This window comes from Podarcis muralis, chromosome 1 (genome assembly GCF_964188315.1).
Source record: "Podarcis muralis chromosome 1, rPodMur119.hap1.1, whole genome shotgun sequence".
Classification (NCBI taxonomy): Eukaryota; Metazoa; Chordata; class Lepidosauria; order Squamata; family Lacertidae; genus Podarcis; species Podarcis muralis.
This window is the reverse complement of record NC_135655.1, coordinates 76436586-76456402: the sequence shown is the minus strand read 5'-3', so window position 1 is coordinate 76456402 and position 19817 is coordinate 76436586. Positions and strand designations below refer to the sequence as shown.

The following is a 19817-nucleotide window of genomic DNA, read 5'->3' as shown; positions in this document are numbered from 1 at the left end:
ATCTTTATGCAGATGCTTTCTAGGCAGTGAGAAGTGGGGATAATATCTGAACATAGCCTCAGTCTATACAACTGGTTGTCCAGATATGAACATGGATATAAATTTGCTCATATTAGTGTTCCCACTGTCTGTTCCTTAACATGTTTTAAATATAAATTGTACCCTAGCTCTATAAAATTTCTTTTTCCTTTTCATTCTTACCTTGATAATGGTTTTTACATCCAGATATTGGAGCCAGCTAGTTCTTCTCCTGACCGTGTCTTCAAAGTAGTGTTTCTTGGTAATTCCGGAGTTGGCAAGAGCACCTTCATCCATCGCTTCTGCTACAATAGATTCCTGGCTGGGATCAGCTCAACTATTGGTAACTCAGGCTCCCAAACTGCAGAAAGGAGAATTTAAGGGAATTTAAGAAGTGCTTAAGTGAGGCTTGTGCCATGTGCTCAACAACTTCTGCAGCAGAAATATTTGTGAACTACACATCCCCCTTTTCAGTACTACTGTAAACATGGCAATATTCCTCATGGACATTCCAACTATGTATTCCTTTAGCGGTATAATGTTTAAAGTCAACTAATGTTGAGGATTTTTTAATGGTTTTTTTTGAATAGTTACAAATGGATAAGGGCAAGCTAAGTGCTAAGATCTGACTAATCCAAATCACAACCAATCAGTCAGAGGCAAGGTTTATATATATTTTGATGCTCTAAAAGGCACAATGGCAGGACGCATGTAGTCTGTTCTTTCACCAGGCCTCTTGTCAAGTCTACTCCTTTGCTGCTGTGATCATGGGACTCCTGCCACAACTTTGCTCTGTGGCAGGTAGTGGAGGGGTAGGGGGTGGATGAGAGGACTGGTGGAGGGATGGTGATAAGAGCAAATGGTGGCAACTTTCTGTCTTAGTGCCTTAAGAACCTTTAAAGGCATTAACTCTCAAATCCCTACTAACTGTTGGCCATTAGGAAGACTTTTAACTTCAAATTGCGGCAGCATACCAGATGCTGGACGTGCTTTCCAAGCAGACAAGAAAATAACCCACAGCCCACTCTGTAAAAATAATGAACCTATTTGCAAGCCCACCCATTTTCCCCCAGCCCTGTTCCCCAGCCCTGACCATCTACTGTTTTCTATAGCACTTTTAATTTGTGATTATGCTTTACAGGCCTTTCTGTGGTGCCTTCTTCGCAACAGTACTGTGAAGGAGTTCATTGCCCCCCTTTAACTGCTGGAAACTGCAGCTAAGGGTGCCCTGTCCCAAGCCCAAAGTCACAAAAGGAGTCAAGCAGACATGCTTAACCTGAACTCCCAGATTCAAAGTTCAACTCTGCCCACTGTGCTATCCTGGCCTTAGACTCCTCTTGTTTCTCCTGCAGGCGTTGATTACCAGGTGAAGAGCTTGATGGTTGACAACACACAGGTGGTTTTGCAGCTATGGGATACAGCTGGGCAGGAAAGGTAAAGGATTTTGTGCAATTTAGATCAGTAAAGAGCCCTAAAAGCACACAGTGATAATATGAGGAGACTTGAACCTTCTTCCAAATTTTCCAGATGTTCTTGAACACTAACAGCAATAACTGACTAGTGTAATACTTCACATATCCAGTCCTTCTTTTTTTTGCATGCAAGACTCTTGGAATCTGGCCACTTAGTTTTCTTTATATAAATGGAAGTACTGTATGCTGTACACAAACATGTGTAGCAAGTCCTGATGACCAAGGTATGAGTGGGCATTTAAAACAAAACTTCTCTTGGGGAGAGAGCAATTTGAAGCAGAGGGGTGGGGGGTCAGGGGAGAAGCAGCTTGAGGAAATGTTTTGCACCCAAGACGTGGACAAGGCAAAAGGTTGCGTGCTTCTTCCCCTCTCCCAGCACTTATTTCCTCCAAAGTTCCCCCTTATGATACTGCTGTTCTCTTATACACAGTTGTTTGTCATGTTTGGACAAGCCCTCTAGCCTAGGGTTTGCAAATCTGTCCCCGGGAAACGTGACAGCAGCAGCCTCAGCAGCCTGGAGCCAGCCTGGTAGCGCAGTTGGCTCCGGCTGGCTTCAGGAGCTGCTCACTGCTACGGCGCTCTCCATTTTTCCTCTCTGGAAGTCCCCATATGATCTGTCTTGTGCGCAACACATCATATGGGGACTTCAGGCGAGGAAAAATGGTGGGCGCCATGGCAGCGAGCAGCTCCTGAAGACAGCCAGAGCCCAACTGCGCTACCAGGCTGGCTCCGGGCTGCTGACTGCCACCGCCACTGCTGAAGGAGAACCGGGGACGTCCAACGGTACAGATCTCCTTCCCCCTTCCCCCTTTGTTTTGACTGATGGAGGCTTGGGAGTTGTGGGCGGCTGGCCGTTGCCCAGTTTTTTAAAAACTCTGCGCATTTATGTTTCACAGGGTGCGAAAGAAGGGCTTTGCACCTTTATACAATATGCAGGTGTGCTTGGGCCCAGGGTCTTTTGCCTCGCCATCCCCACTACTGACTCCTTGTTGTTGCTACTCAGCTTCAAAAAAAATAAAAAAAAAGTGTCCCTGGATTCATTGAAAAAAATCTGGTAACCATACTCTAGCCTCCTTTCTCGCTCGCGTGCTAACTTTCTACTTGCTGTGAGATTTTTTTGTGGGGGGAGGGGGTTAGAATTCAACGTGTATCCTTCCACCTACTTTTCTGAAATGGCACACTCTAAGCAGCTGAGAGAAGGGGGAGGAGTAGAGACACACAACTCTACAGGAAATGCAATGGGGACAACCTGGGTCAACATCCAGACCCTTCTTTGCCTAGGTGGCTATATCCTACCTTTCAACTAAATAATTATTTAAAGGGAGAGCAGCGACCCTGCTCAAAAATGTGTGTAGAGGAATATTTACATTAGTTTTGCAGCTATCCGCTGCAGTGTAAAACTCTGTGGAGACTCATTAGCTGCTGCTGTGATTCAGCAAGACAGGAATAAGCCAGGAAGAAAAACAACCTTGATGTTTGAGAGATGACAATGAGTGTCAAATGCAGGTTCGTGCCATTGAGACAGTCTTTCCGTTTTAAAACCTGCATTCTCCACCCTTGTTTTAAAGCAGAATCTTCTCTATCTCCAAAGTGGACACAAGGGTCCTTCTTCTTATGGGTGCACCTCTTCCAAGTTAAGGGTGTTTTATGACAGTCATGCCAGTGGCTGTAGTACTTCCACTGATGAGAGGCTTGCTAAAATTGTGCTCCTGGTTTCTATCCAAGCCCCTTAGGACTGTGCCGTTCCTTGTGCTCTTTGCTGCTGGTGGGAGGGGGGAGAGAAGCAGCAGGATCAGTCCAGATGACACAGCAACTGTTGCACAAGACCAACTGCAGTGGTGCCAAACCTCAGTGCTAGGAGGTACAGTACATAGGAAGCTGCCTTTTGCCAGGACACACTGTTTGCATAGCTAGCTGAGTATTGCCTATGGCAGGAGTTGCCAACCTTTTTTCAACCTCTGGGAACATTTCAAACTGGAGAAACTTTTGTGGGCACACACCACAACCTATTATATTGGCTGCAATCAAATGCCGTCTTCAAGTCTAATTTCAATCGGGGAAAGGGTTATTGTAGATGCGCTCAGTCATCACATTGGGGGCTCCTGGTCTACTCTTGACTGGCAGTAGCTCCCCAGAGTTTCAAGTAGATATCTGCTCTTTAAAAGGAAATGAAATGAAACATGCCAGAAATTGAACCTAGGAACTTCTCCCTGCAAAGAGCACACTCCGCTATTGGGTTATGGCCCCTCTCAAAACTTTTCCTTTGTGATACCTCCTGTTTTGGCACAAGCACTGCTTGGGAAGCTGTTGTCAACATGTAACCCAATACCTTACCCAGTTGGAAATCCTTGATTCTTCCAGGCTGCTTCTATGGTCTCAGCCTTCCAAAGGAAATGTCTGGAATGTGCTCCACACACCATTTTGTAAGTGGAGGCAGGCCTCTGTTTTGAGCTGTTAGCAATAAGAAGGCCACACAGAGGGAGTCCAAATCTAGGTCCGGTTAGGAGTAGTGGAATGTCTGCCAAGATACGAATGCATTTAAGGTTCTCATATTTTGTTTGGCATTAGATTCCAGAGTATTACCAAGCAGTATTTTCGAAGAGTGGATGGCATCCTGGTCATGTATGATGTCACAGCAGAGTGCTCCTTCATGGCGGTCCGAAACTGGATGAGTTGTATCCAGGTCAGAATAAACTTGGAAGGGAGCACAGATAACTTGGTCTTTACTGTCCATACCTCTTTTTTTTATACTGCGGTACTAGCAAATGGTGTCTGTGTGTGGACACACCCCATTCAAGCCATGGTCCTCCTTAAAGCAACACCTTGGCTCAAGGAGTCTTGATAACAGGGCAACAAACTTGTGGTGATGAGAGCTAGAAATCTTGTGGAGCTTTAGGGCAGAGGGAGCATGTGTGGCTGTGCAGTTAGCCTATTCGTCTATCTGGAGAAAGGTTGAGGAGGAATCCCTGTTGGCTCTAACCTTAGTAAAGGAGAGAGCTAATAGAGAAAGAGAAGGGTGCTAGCAAAATAATCTTTCCTTAAATTGAGCCTTTTCTGCTTGGCAGGTAGCCTAACCTTAACAATACTCAAGTATTGACTTTAATTATAGTTGAAGCATGCCAAAAAATATTGAGGCAAAGCATTAACTTGACTCTTCTTTAAATAAAAAATATGATAGGTTTATCCCCAATGTCCCTTATTCAGAACATGAAAATTATTCAGATCCCTAAGAGCACAAATCGGATTGAACCACCTTAATATTTCTTCTCAAAATGAAAGGCACTATGTAAGTTATTCTAATAATCATAATCTTTATGGATCACCATTTAACTAGGTTCTAGAACTTTGCTTAGCTATTGTCTAAACTGAAAACGGTCAGGTGTTCTCTAAGTACCCTTATACTCGAGTGTAGGAATTAGCCTCTCTCTCCTTAATTATGAGCACACGCTTCATTGAGCAATGTCTTATGGCTTCTTTTCTTCAGGATGGAATTGAAGATGGTGCAGTGATATTTCTTGTTGGAAACAAAATGGATACAGCAGACAAAGAGGAACCCAAAGTCCCCAGGGCTGAGGGGGAAAGGCTGGCAAAGGTCTGGTTCTCTGTATCTCCCTTTCCTCCTTACACCAATCTCCTTCACTGCTAACAAACTTTATGGCATCTTCCATAACTGATGATAATATTTGGAAATACTTAAGGGAGTTGTTCTGAGCATGAAAATATTTTCTAGGATGGTTCTATACAGAAGGAAGTGAATGAATATTTCAAAGTAGAGGATCTGCCTTGGGAAAAGTTGATCATAAGGCATCACTTTGGAAGCCAGTCTCCTTGCAATCTCAGAGTAAACCTGTTTAGAGTTAAGCGTTGGTGACACCGGGAGGTAAATGAATGGGTTTTACAGATATAACAGTACAGTATGAGAATCTGCTATTTGAGAAGTAGGGACCTGGAGGAAAATTCATGCTGCTCAGGGATATGTGTGAATTTCCTCTGTGCCTCAAGCATTCCTGCGCAAACATTCTTCCAGTAAACTTATTCAAACCTTAGGATGTTACCTTGGACTTTTGAAGGTTTTGTGAATGGCCCCCACCGAAAAGAACTCAATGTGAGTGAGCTTTGACTCACATAAATTAGGTACCTCATTGAGAATTAGAAAGCAAGAAACCTTTAGGAAGACAGAGTATCTTCAGTGTTCATGAAGGTAAACCTTGAATATATTAATGGGTGTAGCAAGAAAGGGGGGAAATGTGATTCCAGTGGCAGATTCTGACAATTGTTGATTGAAGTTACTTTCTGCCTTCTTTCCCTCTTTTTGCAGGAATATAAAGCTGTCTTCTATGAGTGCAGTGCAAGGACTGGCTATAACATTCAGGAACCCATGCTGCACATGGCAAGGTCTGTGCAAACAGTTCCCATAAAACTGGAAAAAGAGCAGAAGCCACTCATCCAGTTGCAGCAAAGTTGCTAGACTTGGTCCTGGTTAAATAGCAACTGATGACAAAACATAGCAGTGTGTTGGTTCCAGTTAAACAGTAAGAGTCCAGTGGGTGGAGATAATTTCTTCCTCCATGTTTTGCAGTTGCCTGGTGTGCTTTGAGCACTGCCACACTGCAAATGTTAGTTAAACTCCATTTGTCACAGGGTGGATACTCTGTAGGATTATATATTAAAGACTGCAAGATGCTCAGATACCATACAGCAGGGCTGGGGAACATGTGGCTCTCAAGATGCTGGTGGATCCCATCAGCCCCAGTCCCAGCATGGCCAATGGTCAGGAACAATGGGAGATGGGGGTCCAGTAACATCTAGAGGCCTTCAGGTTAACAACTCCTGCCATAGAGCTTCACCACCACAATCTCACAAGGCAGAATGTTAGCACTTCATTTTAGTGTTTGGGGAATGGAAGGTTTGTGGGGGAGGTCTATTGCCAATGTAATGATTACATAAGTTCTTATTTCTTTGCTAAGGTTCTGTCTCTTGTTTTTGTCTTGGGAGTTCCTGACAGGAGCAGATCTATGCTGGAGATCTGTTCTGTTGAAAGTGCTGCCTTCCCCTGCCGCTGCTGCCACTCCCACCACGATACCAGCTGCCGCCGCCATTGCCTGCACAGCCCACTCTGCTGCCACTGCATACCCTACCACATCTGGCACTAGTGGAGAAGCAGCAGCACCATTGGTGCTGATTCAGTGAGATCTCACCGGAAATCGTGTGAGGTCTTATATACTCCACAAGATCTTGCGTGTTTTCAGGCAAGATCTTGCCAGAAATGGACTCAAACTTGTCTGAAATCGACACTGATGGCGGAAGCACTTCTCTGCTGCTGGCAGAGGCGGCAGGGCAGGCAGGGTGCATGGGGGGGATGGAGTGTTGCCTCAGGGGGCGTCTGCTGCCTGAGGTAGCACCCTCACCCTGTCTACTGGCTGAGCCAGCTCTGCCTGTTGGGTTAACTTGCAGATTCCCCAGAAAGGTCAGTTTCTCTCAGCAGATATCACATATTAAATCATAAGCCAGTTTGAGAATACTTGAATTCAAGATGATGTGCAGTCCAAACAAATTCATGCTGAGATAATGTATGCTTCTTCCCCCCTCAATTTGAGATTAGTGCCAAGATTTGCCCGTCTCTTACTTTACTCCTTCTCTTCTGTGCTGACCTCCTATTTTGTGTGTGTTGCAGACTGTTGACAGCACATGAGGACAAGCAGAGAGAGCAGGCATTGCACCTGGAGGAGTACAACAAGAGGAAGGGATGCTGTTTGTAACAGAATCGTTCAGGGATATGTTAGAAAATAAAGAACAGCCTAAAGCACAGAGTTGGCTGCCTCCCTGCAAGAAGATAGGGATAACTGTGATTGAACTGAAGGAAGAGTCAAGATCTTTTTTTAAAAAAAAGAAAGAAAGAAAAGAGTGCTGTATCAAAGTGACATGACATCTTTTGCAGCTGCAAATCGCTCCTGCTTTTTCCGCAATGCTTCAGGGAAGTGCTTCAAATCACAGCTCATAGATCCAGCATTATTGGCTTACCTATAAAACCATTCAAGCTACTTCACAGGGTCTCAAGACTACACTCAGAAACAATGTGAGTTATGCAAGTGTAAGTTATTGCAATGGAGTCGTTCAACAATAAAGTGATAATGACTTGACTGGAGTGGAGTGGTACCAGCTTTCTGCTATAGTCTCACTGCACCAAAAGCATCAATTCCTTGCCTTCATCTTCCCTTCTCTTCCCGGTTCTGCCTGAAGCACTTCCCTCCTGCATGGCAGGGCTACCTCTGGAGATGATTGTAAGTCATGAGCTCAGGAACATGAGAAGAGCCTTCCTGGATCAGGTCTGGTGAGGCATGCTGTTCTCACAGTGACCAACTAGACAGACCCCCGGGGAAAACATCCAGGCAGGGCATGAGTACAACAGCACTCTGCCCACATGGGATTGCAGCAACTGGTATGCAGTGGCATAATGCCTTTGACCGTGGAGGTAGAACCTAGCCATCATGGCTAGTAGCCATAGATGCCTTATTCTCTATTAATTTGCCAAATTCTTTTTTAAAGCCATCCAAGTTGGTAGCCATCGCTACCTCCTGTGGGAGCTTACCAATAGGATACCTGTGTATTTCCTGCCCAGCTACATGTGTTAATGCAATCATCTCAGTAATTATCACCACTCCGCTGTGTGTGCCTGTTGTGTTTAAGCTGTAATTCTCACCGACTGCGGTTTGCAGCTCACTGCTGTTCAACTTCCACCCTACATTTTCCTCATTTATTTATTTAAGATTTCACTTCATACACCCAACAAAGGGTGCTTGAGTCCACAAAAGCATACACTAGTGATGGGGAATCTGGTACCCTCCAGACGTCATTGCACCCCAACTAACACCAACCCAGCCAGCCTGGCCAAAGGTCAGGGGTGATGGGAACTGGAACTCCCGCAACATAGTAAAAATAAAAATATTTTTTTAATTATTGATACCCCACCCATCTGGCTGTGTTGCCACTGACTCCCCATCCTGATAGTATTGTAAATGTGTTACGTCTGTTTAAGCTGGTCAAAGATTCCCCAATATTACTGATAAAGAGCAGTGAAGGAATGGAAATGTATACACAACAGGCGGACCAGGAATAATACCATTTTACTTAATTCAGTTGCTACCAAGGCTTGACCAAAGCTATAGATCTAAGCAAAATGGGGCTCTAGAGTTAGCAAAATCAGCCCTTAGTTCTGTCTGTTATTTGGAAACATTTCAATTAATGCAGTATTGTGATAAACATGCAATAATCCAATTGGATTTAAAGATAGCTGTGTGTAAACGAGGAAGCTCTTCCATGCATTGTTTACTGCAGCACTGTTCTCTGGAGGGTGGGTGGGGTCATGGGTATAGTCAGGATTTTTGTTAGAGGGGGGGCAGGACTTTGTTAGGGGGGGCTGAACTGATGTGATTGGTCAGTTAAGTATTCCTATTGTTTTACTTTTTCTAGGGTCTATGCCCATGGGTGAAGTGAAGAGGGCCCCCCCGCCCCCCGCGCCTAAGCAGAATGAAATCCCCTTGAGGTAGTTTCTGTTCTTGACATGCTGCTGTATATACACACATTATAGATTGGAGGCCCTTACTTGCTGTTCATTCAAGTGAACACACGGTGGTGCTGTGTCATAACAACAACAGCTATCCAAGATGTCAGCAAAGGCGTGATGATATATTTGGAATGTGTGAAGGCCTTAAAGGGAAATTCAGGTGCCTATTCCTTTGCCAGTCTGGGGCCCTCCACCAGCGCTGGCAGAGGCTGACGGGAGTTGTAGTTCAAAAATGCTCCAGGACAGCAGGTTAGCGAAGGCTGCTCCACACACTTTACAATGTGACTGCATTTAGGGCAAAATTAATTGATTACGGTAATCCAGTGGACTGTGCACCCTACCCTGTTTTAATATGCCTAATTTTATGTATGGCATCAAGTTCTCTTAAATAAAAATCAAGGCAGCATAGAAATAGCTTAAAGCCCAATACATGTGCAATTTCTTCACACAGCAGGCCCTACTAGAGTGTCCAAGGAAGGACGGAGAGTTTTTTAGTATATTGTACCCATGGGAGGCAACTGCTAGGGGCCGAGGGGTCTTTGCCCCCAATAAAATATTTGAGGAGGCTGCCCCCCCCCCAGTTGATGAGCATCGCCATTCAAATGGTGTGCGTGCCTCGCGTCATGTGATTACGCAGGGCGGGGCTTACCTGTGCCCCTCCCCCATATTTTATTCAAGTTGGCACCCTTGATTGTACCCACCCAGGCTAATGACAGTGATGGCACCCTCACCACCCATGTGAAGGAGAGCACGTGAGTTGTACCCAGCCACTTTGTCCCATTGGTACAAGGGCTCCTTCTGCCTGTTCAATGGGACGTTCTCCCTCTGTGAGCCCCCAAATCTCTTCAGGTGGTTCCCTAACCCCCTGGAGCAGCATGGAGGGGGCATGGGAGCAACCAGAATGCATGCCACCCCTTATTGGGGAAAGTTAGGCCTTTCCTCCCTCGGATGAGTCACTTGCCTAACCCTCCCTCACAGGCTTTTGTGGAAATAAAAGGGAGAAAGGAGAGAGAACCACGCATGCTTGGAGGTCCTTGGAGAAAAGAAGATATACGTGCAAAGAACCAGAAGTGGGATGGGGAGACTTTTTCAGCCATTTTGGACAACCTTTCAAGTGCTGCATGCCAGAGATGGGTGGGGCCAGAGGCAAAAGTAGGAGGAGCAGCAAATGTCAGGTATTAATTTTGTGCAGTAAATTTGTTTCTACACACAATCCTCTCTGTCTTCCTTCCAGAGAAATGAGAGGCTAAAGACACATTCTTATTTATTTACTGTATTATTTATTAAATTTATATACTGTTCTTCATAAAATCCCAGGGTGGTTCACAGAATAAAATGCAGGATAAAAACAAGTAAATGAAACAAAACAGGAAAACAATACCCCCCTTCCCACAGACACATTTAAAAGGCTGTAGCATATTAATCAGCCAAAGGCCTGGTTGAAGAGGAATATTTTTGCCTGGCGCTTAAAATTATATAATGAAGGCGCTAGGCAAACCACCTTGGGGAGAGCATTCCACAAACGGGGAGCCAATACAGAAAAGGCCTGTTCTCATGTTGCCACCCTCATACGGCGAAGGTATATGAAGAAGGGCCTCAGATGATGAAAGCAGAGTCCGGGACGGCAGCAAGAACACTTGGGGTGCAAAGCTGGGGGGGGAGCATGTCCTGAAGAAGCAGGTGTCCAATAAAGAAGCATTTGGACCCCATTTGTTAGGTTTCCTATCCCTGTAATAATCAACCATATAAATAATACAATGCAGAAGAGGATCTCAGCAATACAATCTTCACAGCCCAGGCTGATCCATGTCAGTCATGAACTGGCAGGAACCAGTGCAGAATGAAGTATTTCATGCACCTAGAGTATAAGTGCTGGGAAAGCTCTCTTTGAAAAAAACACCCTATCACTTGTAGCTGAGATTTATATTTGGGAAAGTTACTTAGAGCATTAGCTATTAACATTTCAGTCTTGGTTTTAAGAGCATCTGCTTATACAGTATTGGCTGACAGATATTTCCTCAAATCTGCCCTGTTTGTAAATGTGTTGCATGCATTGCGGAGGTTGGAGGGGGGGGGGAGGAGTGGAGGTGAAAGCAGAAGCTGCTCCTTTGATTTGCCATGTAAAAAAAGAGTTTCAGTTTTCCCTCAGAAATGACTCAGATTCCTGTGAAGTTGGTCCAGCGTTGTTCTTACATTTCCTAAGGAGCTCTGAGGTAGACCAAAAGCTTTCTGAGTCAAGCAGCTGTACTGTACAAGGGTGAGGCATGTCCCCCCCCCCCCTCAAATAATTCTGTCAGGTGTTTGGAAGCCTGGCACTAAGGGAAATGGAATTTGTGACTCTCAGTACAGGTAATGTGTCCCCCACCCCTCCTGACTCTTTCATCGCTTCCAAAAAAGGAAGTGTTACACTAAGAATTACCTCACATAGATTTGATCTCTCCTCTTTCACTGTCAGTAGAGATGGCGCATTTAACAACCAGGGCTGGTGTAAGACATTTTGCTGCCTGAGGCAGAACAGTAAGCACCATGCTCACCCTGAGTCAAGCACCCAAGACTTACCAGCATATTTTTGCACCAGAGGAAGAAAATCCCTCAAATGCCTTTCCCTGGGAGTAACAACACAATAACAAAAAATAAAATATTTTTCCTGCCCTTTTTGTGGCACCCAAAATCTGCTTCCTGAGGCAATCGCTTCAATTTGCCTAATGATAGGACTGATAGCACACAAAAGGTCGTTAATCCTGGGTCACATAAAACATTTTCATAACCGATAACTGCAAAATCAAGTGTTGATTTTAAGGTGTGTATGCAACATTACAAATTGGGAACAGTACATGGTGGGGAAATGGCATTTAAATTAAACTAAAACTAAGCACTATAGATAGATTTAGATGTTGCCAGTTAGATACTGACAGATATCAGACTGACTTCCTTTAAAAAAGAAAGAAAGAAAGCTAAGAGGCTGGGCCTCCTGTCAGGGGGAGGAGAGAATAAACTGGAAAATGAACTAAAAAATGTTCTAAGTTCCACCCCAGAATGCATCTACGGTAATTCATATTTAGATCACTTAGCAATTATGGGAAGTACTTTAGGTTTAGTTCAGAGACTTTTGAATTAGTTCAGTGAATTTTGATCAACTGAACTTTTCCATTCCAAGCAGAGGCATTTAAGTCATATCCAGTTTGGCGCTCAGGCTTTATTTACAATAATGCACTGAAAATACATTCCCTCTGGACAATATTAAATAGGAAAATGATGACTCACTTCCAATTCTAAAAAGAGATGCTTTTAGCAGGGGAAATGTTTTTTCTATGACTATCACATCCCGTCATGCCTAGTGCCCGACAGTATTGTTATAGGAGACACAGTATTGAAGTAGGGGAGTCAGTGAGACAAATACATAGGCTCAATAGTCATTAGTGATTTATTACAACACACTTATACCAGTAGATCATCTGTTGCTGGAAGCCAGAGGATTAAGGACTAAAATGAAGCAAGTGCTGGAATGTGCATGTGTATTAATGCACCCAAAATTATGGCGCTTCCACAGTTAGTTGCTTATTCTTTCCTAACCTGGTGCAGGAGGCAGTGGAGGACAGAGGTGCCTGGCGTGCTCTGGTCCATGGGGTTACAAAGAGTTGGACACGACTAAACGACTAAACAACAACAACCTGGTGCCTTCTAGGTGTTTCCGATTACAACTGTGATTTTTTTTTTTAAAAAAAAGAAATGTGAACATTAAGAAAATAGCGACTCGCTACTGCTTTGGGACGCCTACTGCAACGCCTGTTGAAATCAGTACAGCAAATCTCACAGGGAGTCTTGACGATGTGCTGTCACTCTCAGTGGGAATTTCTTGCACGTGTATTTTACATATTTTAAGATAGATTCGCTTCTTAGAGTCTATGGGGAAATGGTACCAAAAATACGGTATGTAAAATGTATTTTAAGTACATTTTACGCACAATTCTGCCTAAGACTCTAGGGGGGGATTGAACATAAAATACATTAAAGGTACTATAGGTGCACTCTAAGTCTCCTAAACAAAAATATGACATCAGAAATGACAATATTTAGAAACCAGCAGGCAAATATTTCAACCTGTCAGGACACACTGCTACTATCCTTAAGATGGCCTCCCACAAAGAAATTAAACTTTGGAAGGAGGATCCAATGTGAAATTGCTGAATTACAACTTATCAATAAGTTCTGTTCTATTAATTTGGGTCTGAATCGAGACAATGGTTTTCGGCTCCTGCTGCTGTGAAGCCTGATTTGCTTATCTCAAGCTCTTGTTACAGAGTGTACTTTTTGCATTCCATTGCCATTTGACTCCAACATCTGATGGAGAAAACTCTTCTACTTTGAGAAAGCTTATGTGAAATGTGCTAGTTTTAAGGTGCCTCGGGAATCTTTGTTGTAGTTGGTTGAAGAGTACTGTATAAAACTTTGGAAGGTGTTAGCCACTTTGTGATTGAAACTTTATAGAAGAAACTCACAAGTGTCTCAATTCAGGAAAAGCTTTGCCAATTGACTCTGTTGAATGTACAAACCAGACCATACACACATGTGTAAGCATATTGATCACAGTGGGCAGGATCCTGATAGAAAGGGAAACAGAAGTTGCATTTTACCATGGACGAAATAGTGTGGTTTATGTGCTGAGAAAATACATACCTGCAGCAACAGAAGCATCACAAGGAAGAAGGTTAATTGTAGTCCTCAAACAATATATGGTTTAAGACTTGCATATTTTACTGTACTCGTAATCAATGGCGATTGTCTGGCGCAATTTTGCAGATCAAAGAATTTCCTAACCTTGGTGCAACCTCTTCAAAATCAATGAGAGTTGGACGTGCCTTAAAGCTGCATGGGATTGCAGCCTCTAGTAATTTAAAATAATGGTACCATCCCTTCTGTTCCACACGAATTCCAGTGAGCATTTGTGTGATTTTATGGTTTTGCCACATTTTTTTTTGTCTGCTTTAATGTTTTTACTGCTATTTTAAATGTTAGAATTTAAATGTTGTGTTTCATGTGAGGTGCTGTAACTCACCTTGGGAGGGTATATGCACCCTAAAGAGATGGGTTTAGAAAGCAATTTAAAAAATAATCGACATGGCCACGCCCTTGGGGAATCCAGTATAGGAATAATCCGCCTCCATTCAGAATCGTCGCTCCTACAATCCTAGTCCTGATTGAGGACTAGGATTCAAACTTTCTCTGCCCCGCCTAACTGAAGGGCAATGATCGCCTTCTCCCGCTAGGCGTCCCAGACTCGTCGCAGAGAAAGATCAGAGTTTATTCAAACAGTTAAAAATATTCCATTAGCCGCAGGGGCCGAGAACTGGGAGGGGTCTGCGGAGTAGTAGCGGCTTGCTTTGCATTCTCGCTCGCCGCGCTGTCTGGAAACGGATTCTCGCCCAGAACAGAGAAGACCACCGTCATCGCGAGGAAAAAGGTCTGCGCCGGCTCTGGGGCCCGGGGGTTTGTTGGATCGTGCGCGCACGAGGTTGCTTGCGTGTAAGGGAAGGGAAGCAAGCAAGTGGCCAGAAAGAGGGGAGGGGAGGCGGGCGGCGGCGGAAATCCATCCACCTGGAGCGGCAACAAAGGCAACCCTCGCGCTCTGGCCTTGAAGCCGGGAGCAAGGAAAGCGGGCTTGCTTTTGCAAGGTTGTTTGGGCGGGTTTGAATCTTCCTGGAGTTGAGCGAGGAGGAGGGGAGCAAATGTGGGCGCGCGAGGCCCGCAAAGTTAGTGAAAGCAGCTTCGGTGAGAGTGCGAGGGATGGGAGACTTCTCTTCCTCATTGCGCAGGTCTTGGGAAGCCAAGATGCCTTTTGCTTCGAGGAGGAGGGTGGGCGGTGCAGGAGCGCCGAAAGGGGCCCCTCGGTTGGGGTCAGGCTTGCAAAGGGCGGCGCGGGGAGAAGAAGGTACGAGGCCCACGAAGGTGAATGTTGTTTTGATCTCCGAGGGAGTGAGCTCGAACTTGGTGTGTGAGGGGGAGAGAGCAGAGGGTAGAGTTCCTCTTGCTTTGAAACGCATGGGTGGCTCAAATTCCTCTCTCAAGACCGCATTTTTTCCGTTTATTTCATAACATTTTTCTTAACCACCCCTTCATCATGCGAATCCAAGGGTGTGGAGTGCAGAAAGTGTGACAACCATTTATAAATGCAGTGAAACAAAAACAGAACGAGCCACAAGATTAAAAGGGCAAGCTGGAAATGCCAACTAAGGGACCCAAACAGTTCTGACTAAAAATTCAGACTAGTCTCTTGATGTTTCTTTAGCATGAAACCTAAAGGATACAGTGGGCTTATATACACTTAAATGTTTTCTTTCTGTTTAAAATCAAAAAACTTTCTGCCTACATCCTGGCCATCACAATAGTTAAGGGAAAACATATGAAAAGAATGAACTTCTGTACAGCAGGATTCTGCAACACAGTCAGTTTCAATCTGCCTAATCTGGACCCTTCCTCCTTCTGGATAGCTGTGATAATAGTGAAGAAAATGTGGGAAACAGTCTAAAAGTATATGGCTTCTGAGGGAAGTTTTTGCTATCTGGACTTTAGGCTTAACTGCGTAGGCACACCTTCAAAGAGTTCATTTCCTGTGCTGTGGGGTTTTTGGTTCATCCAGTGCCTGGATTAAGGGCTCAGCCATTGGGAATCCAAGCCTTACTTAGGTCAACAAGGTTGGGGCAAACAGTCAGCTGGAAATGATTTTGCTTGGGTGGAATAACATTGAGTACAGGTGAGAGATTTCAGAGACTTCACCCATCATTGCCCACCATATATATGCACATTTGGCAAAAACCAGTTGGAGTCGAGTACATAGCAGGGCAGAAAAGAAATGAATATGTATTCCAGAGAGATGGCTCTCTATGCTACTTTTAAATCTGTTTAATGCATCATTTCATTTGCTGCCTAACTTTTTTAAAAAAATTTAAATGTACATGAAATGTCAGATTTAAAAAATCGAATATATTTTACTATTCAGTGTGATTTACTGGATTACAGTAGGGATTGCATAAGGCCCTTTATCTTGAAGTGTTTCTCAGGGGCGAAAGTTTTGTTTCAGAACCCATCACCAGCAAGTTAAGTTCAGTATTGAACATGCAAGAAAACTTTGCAGGGGCTCCATATGATCTGCCTCTGTTTTAGCTCTGCACCTGTCTGACTACTCTTGACTTCTGAAGGCAGTTCTGCTCATGATGAGGAAGCATGAGTGAGCCATATTACCACCATAACGTGGGAAGAAGGTACTTGCATATCTTTCTCTGCAGTGAGACAAATGCAGAAATAGTTGGTATGCATCTTTTCTGAGGCGTGATGCAGGTTGCCCCTACACATGTAGCAGCGGAAGCAGGCAATGATAAAGCACTTGTTCACTTCCTCCCATGATATTTCTGGGAACTATATTTCACTACATTTTCTAAAGAACTGTAAATGTGAATGGTGTAGAACAAAGTTGAGGAACCTGCAGCCCTTCAGATGTTGGGCTCCTAACTTCCATCAGCCCCAACTGATGCCTGAGAATGATGGACATTGTAATCCAACAGTATCTGGAGAGTGACCTCCCCTGATACAGGCCTTTGAGAGCCCCCTTTGGGCTCCAGAAGCAACTAATGCTGTTTCCTTTCATTCTTGCGGACACACCCTCCCTCCTCAATAATGGGAAGACATTATAGTAAAAGGAGCTTTTTCTTGAAGTGCTGCATTACACCACAGTGCCAGGCTGGCTAGGGCATCCAGGAAGCTGCCCCTCTTAATTATCTAATGGATTGTACAATCTTGCACGCTCTGGGGTGGGGCAGGGCATATGCTTCTTGCAGTTGTATCATTTGTTTCGATCCTCAGTTGACTGAGGAGGGTATGTGTTTATCTGCGTGTTTGTATGTGTGTGCGGGCCATGATGGAGGAAAGGAGAGGGTTGTGGCCTAGCAGGGAAAGGGGCAAATGGTGTGGCTCAGGCAACTGTGAGGGGAAAATGAAAAAAGAAGAGAGGACTGCAAAGGGCAGTTGGACCTGTAGGCAGTTCTGGGCAACTGTATCTAGGATCTTAGAACAAACAAAGGCAAAAAGCTGCAGGCTGCAGTGGAATTTCCTGGCATTGACTGTCAAGGGCTGGAACCGAGCCTTAAAGGAGCAAAGTCCATTTTTTAAACAATGCAGGCCATAAGAAAGTCAAGTTTACCTGAGTTTAGAGTGAAATACTGTAATGAATCAGATTCTGGGTCTTGCATTGGGGCAAGGGTTCTAAGGTGAGAGATGTCTGGAGAGCATGTTAATTTCCAGACCAAAACATACATCTCTTTGTGAAAGAGGTTGTGAAAGAATAACACTGTTTTATTTATTTTTAAAGGTTAGACACATCATCTTGCTTTGGGTGGCACAGGCTTCCTCTGTGAGTTTAGGAGAGCTAGTCTATGTGTAGCCTTGGTGCCATGCAGAGTTAGCTGTGGCCTGAATCTATCACATTTACTGGGTGGAAGCAAGCCTAACTGATTAATCATTAAACTACAATCTTTTTCTACAAAGTATGCCCCAACTTATTTCAGAGGAACCTGCTCTTGTGTAAATATGCATAGGATTGCAACTGGTCTAGGCCTAACTTGGACCATTCCCCAGGTTGAAATGTGGATACATAGAGAGCACATTTTCCTAGACTGGGAATGTCTGCACCTTGCTGACCTGGAGGCTTTGTCCCAAGTGTTAGTGGGTGGGCCAACTAAAGGAGTTCATCTCTCATTCTCTGGTCCTCATCTTTTTAGGTTCACTTCTGTAGTCTTCCCATTTTATACCATTCTCAGTTCCTTACCTCTGTGGATTCAGCCTCTTGTGGCAATGGAAGAAAGTGTGTGGAGATTCCAAATATGAACAGGCATATATTTCAAATGTGCAAATTAGCTTGCACATACTTTTATTATTGGCTTGTACCCTTCCCTTTATGCCTTTGTTAGTGGCAATTGATCAGCTGAAAGAAAAGAAAGGGCATACTCCCTTCCCATTTATATATTAAAAATGTCTGGTTGGCTGCAGGTGATTCTGAGTCACTATAGTTGAATGGCGATTTACAGGCTTGACACACATTGTGACCAGGCTTCTTTAAGCATTTACTTTAGACTGGCTTAGGTGGGAGGGTCTGATTGAATCCAAACTTCGCTTGGATTTCAGGATACGCCACCAGTCATCAAAATTCAAAACCTGCCGTGATGTTGTCAGCCTTTCATTTGCTCACATTAAACTTAGTTAAAAATTAATGGGGTCGTGGGAAATCAATGTAAGTAGGCATGGACTATGTCAGTGGGTTTTAAAAGCAAACAAACTTGGAATAAATTCAATAGGTTTTCACAAGAAAAAGACTGCCTGCCATGTTAAAATTCTAGCTGCCTTCACTTTGAATATGTAATTGCTTTTGGCAAAGAAAACATGTGTTTAAAAGAAACATAGCTGATTTTCCACCCCCTGCTCTGAAGGTTGTGTAACAGAACGGGATTCTTGATGGAGTAAACACACACCTCGTGCCAGCATTTCTAGCATGCCATTTGCCAAGTTGCATCCTTGGGGTGCTCATAGTGTTAGCAATGGGGAATCACAGGAGCAGGCCCTCACACTTGTCTCTGCAGCAGTGCAAGGTTAATTTTTTACTTATCCATTTAGACGTGAAAATGTCGAACCCTAACTGATTTTTCTTTAAAATGACACACTTGTGTGTGTGTGTGTAAGGGAAGTTGGATTCCCTCTGGAATTTGCTATCCCATGCAATCTGTTCCACAACACTTCGCAGCTTAAACCAGCCCTGTTCCATGAAATGTGCTTCCCCCCTCCGCCCATCCTCTCAAAAACCACGTCCTCTGACCCAGGAGCATTATTTCCTTTTGTTCCTAAAGGAAACATGCTGCCCTAGGACTGCTGAATACAGCTCCCACAGAGAGTGCTGGAAGTTGCCCTAAAATAGCATATGGGCCTCCTGCAATGAAAACAAAGCCAGTATTAATTCCAGTTTGAGGGGAGCCACTCCTGCGGGGCAGGCTGGACTTTGCTACTAGCCACACAGATGGCTAAAGAGAAGCCAGTGTAGCAGAGACAGTTCAACATTGCATGCTGGAAAAAAGGCCCACAGTTCCCAGTGGTAATACGAACCTTAAATCTATGGCCTACTGCTAGACCCCAAGCCCATCCCCTCAGTCAACATGTGGCAAAGCGTCTCTTGGCTACTTGTTTCTGCTTCTTTTGCACCAACACCCACCCCTTACCTTCCCTCCCACCTGCCAGGGCTAGAAAAACATCTTTTAAAATATGACCTTGAACTCTGATAGAGTGGTACCTTGTTACCCGAACGGCTTGGCTCCCAAACAAATCGGCTCCCGAACACCACAAACCCAGAAGTAAGTGTTCCGGTTTGCGAGTGTTTTTCGGAAGCCGAACATCTGACGCGGCTTCTGCTTGAGTGCAGGAAGCTCCTGCAGCCGATCGGAAGCCGCGGCTTGGTTTGTGAACGGTTTCAGGAGTTGAACGGACTCCTGGAATGGATTAAGTTCAAGAACCGAGGTACCACTGTAATGTATTTTTCTTGCTGGATGGAGGACAGAGGGGGTTGTGTGTGTGTAGAAATTGGCCTACTGTGCAAAGATAAAATTTACACTAAGTGCTCTGCCTGCTTTTGCCTCCGTTCTCACTGCCTGCCACTGGCATCATCATCATCATTATTATTATTATTATTATTATTATTATTATTATTATTACTCGGAAGGTTCTCCAGA

At 44.3% G+C, this 19817-nt stretch overlaps 2 protein-coding genes across 14 annotated transcripts in view; both read left to right on the top strand.

Moving 5' to 3' along the window:
* CRACR2B (calcium release activated channel regulator 2B) overlaps positions 1 to 7630 on the top strand; it is a 42196-nt gene extending 34566 nt beyond the window's left edge. For all 12 annotated transcript variants that reach the window (XM_077931682.1, XM_077931706.1, XM_077931686.1 and 9 more), the window contains 6 exons: positions 226 to 361; positions 1371 to 1452; positions 4059 to 4173; positions 4975 to 5082; positions 5809 to 5885; positions 7165 to 7630. In XM_077931682.1, coding sequence (XP_077787808.1) covers positions 226 to 361; positions 1371 to 1452; positions 4059 to 4173; positions 4975 to 5082; positions 5809 to 5885; positions 7165 to 7249 — 603 coding nt within the window. In that variant the 3' untranslated portion in view covers positions 7250 to 7630. The remainder of the gene's footprint in view (positions 1 to 225; positions 362 to 1370; positions 1453 to 4058; positions 4174 to 4974; positions 5083 to 5808; positions 5886 to 7164) is intronic.
* A 6726-nt stretch (positions 7631 to 14356) lies between these two features.
* CD151 (CD151 molecule (Raph blood group)) overlaps positions 14357 to 19817 on the top strand; it is a 41248-nt gene continuing 35787 nt past the window's right edge. Inside the window, exon 1 of one of the 2 annotated variants that reach the window (XM_028734908.2) lies at positions 14357 to 14515. The gene's annotated coding sequence lies outside the window, so the exon portion shown is untranslated. Of the gene's footprint in view, positions 14516 to 14625; positions 14727 to 19817 lie in introns of those variants that run through there. The other variant, XM_028734918.2, reaches the window with a different exon arrangement.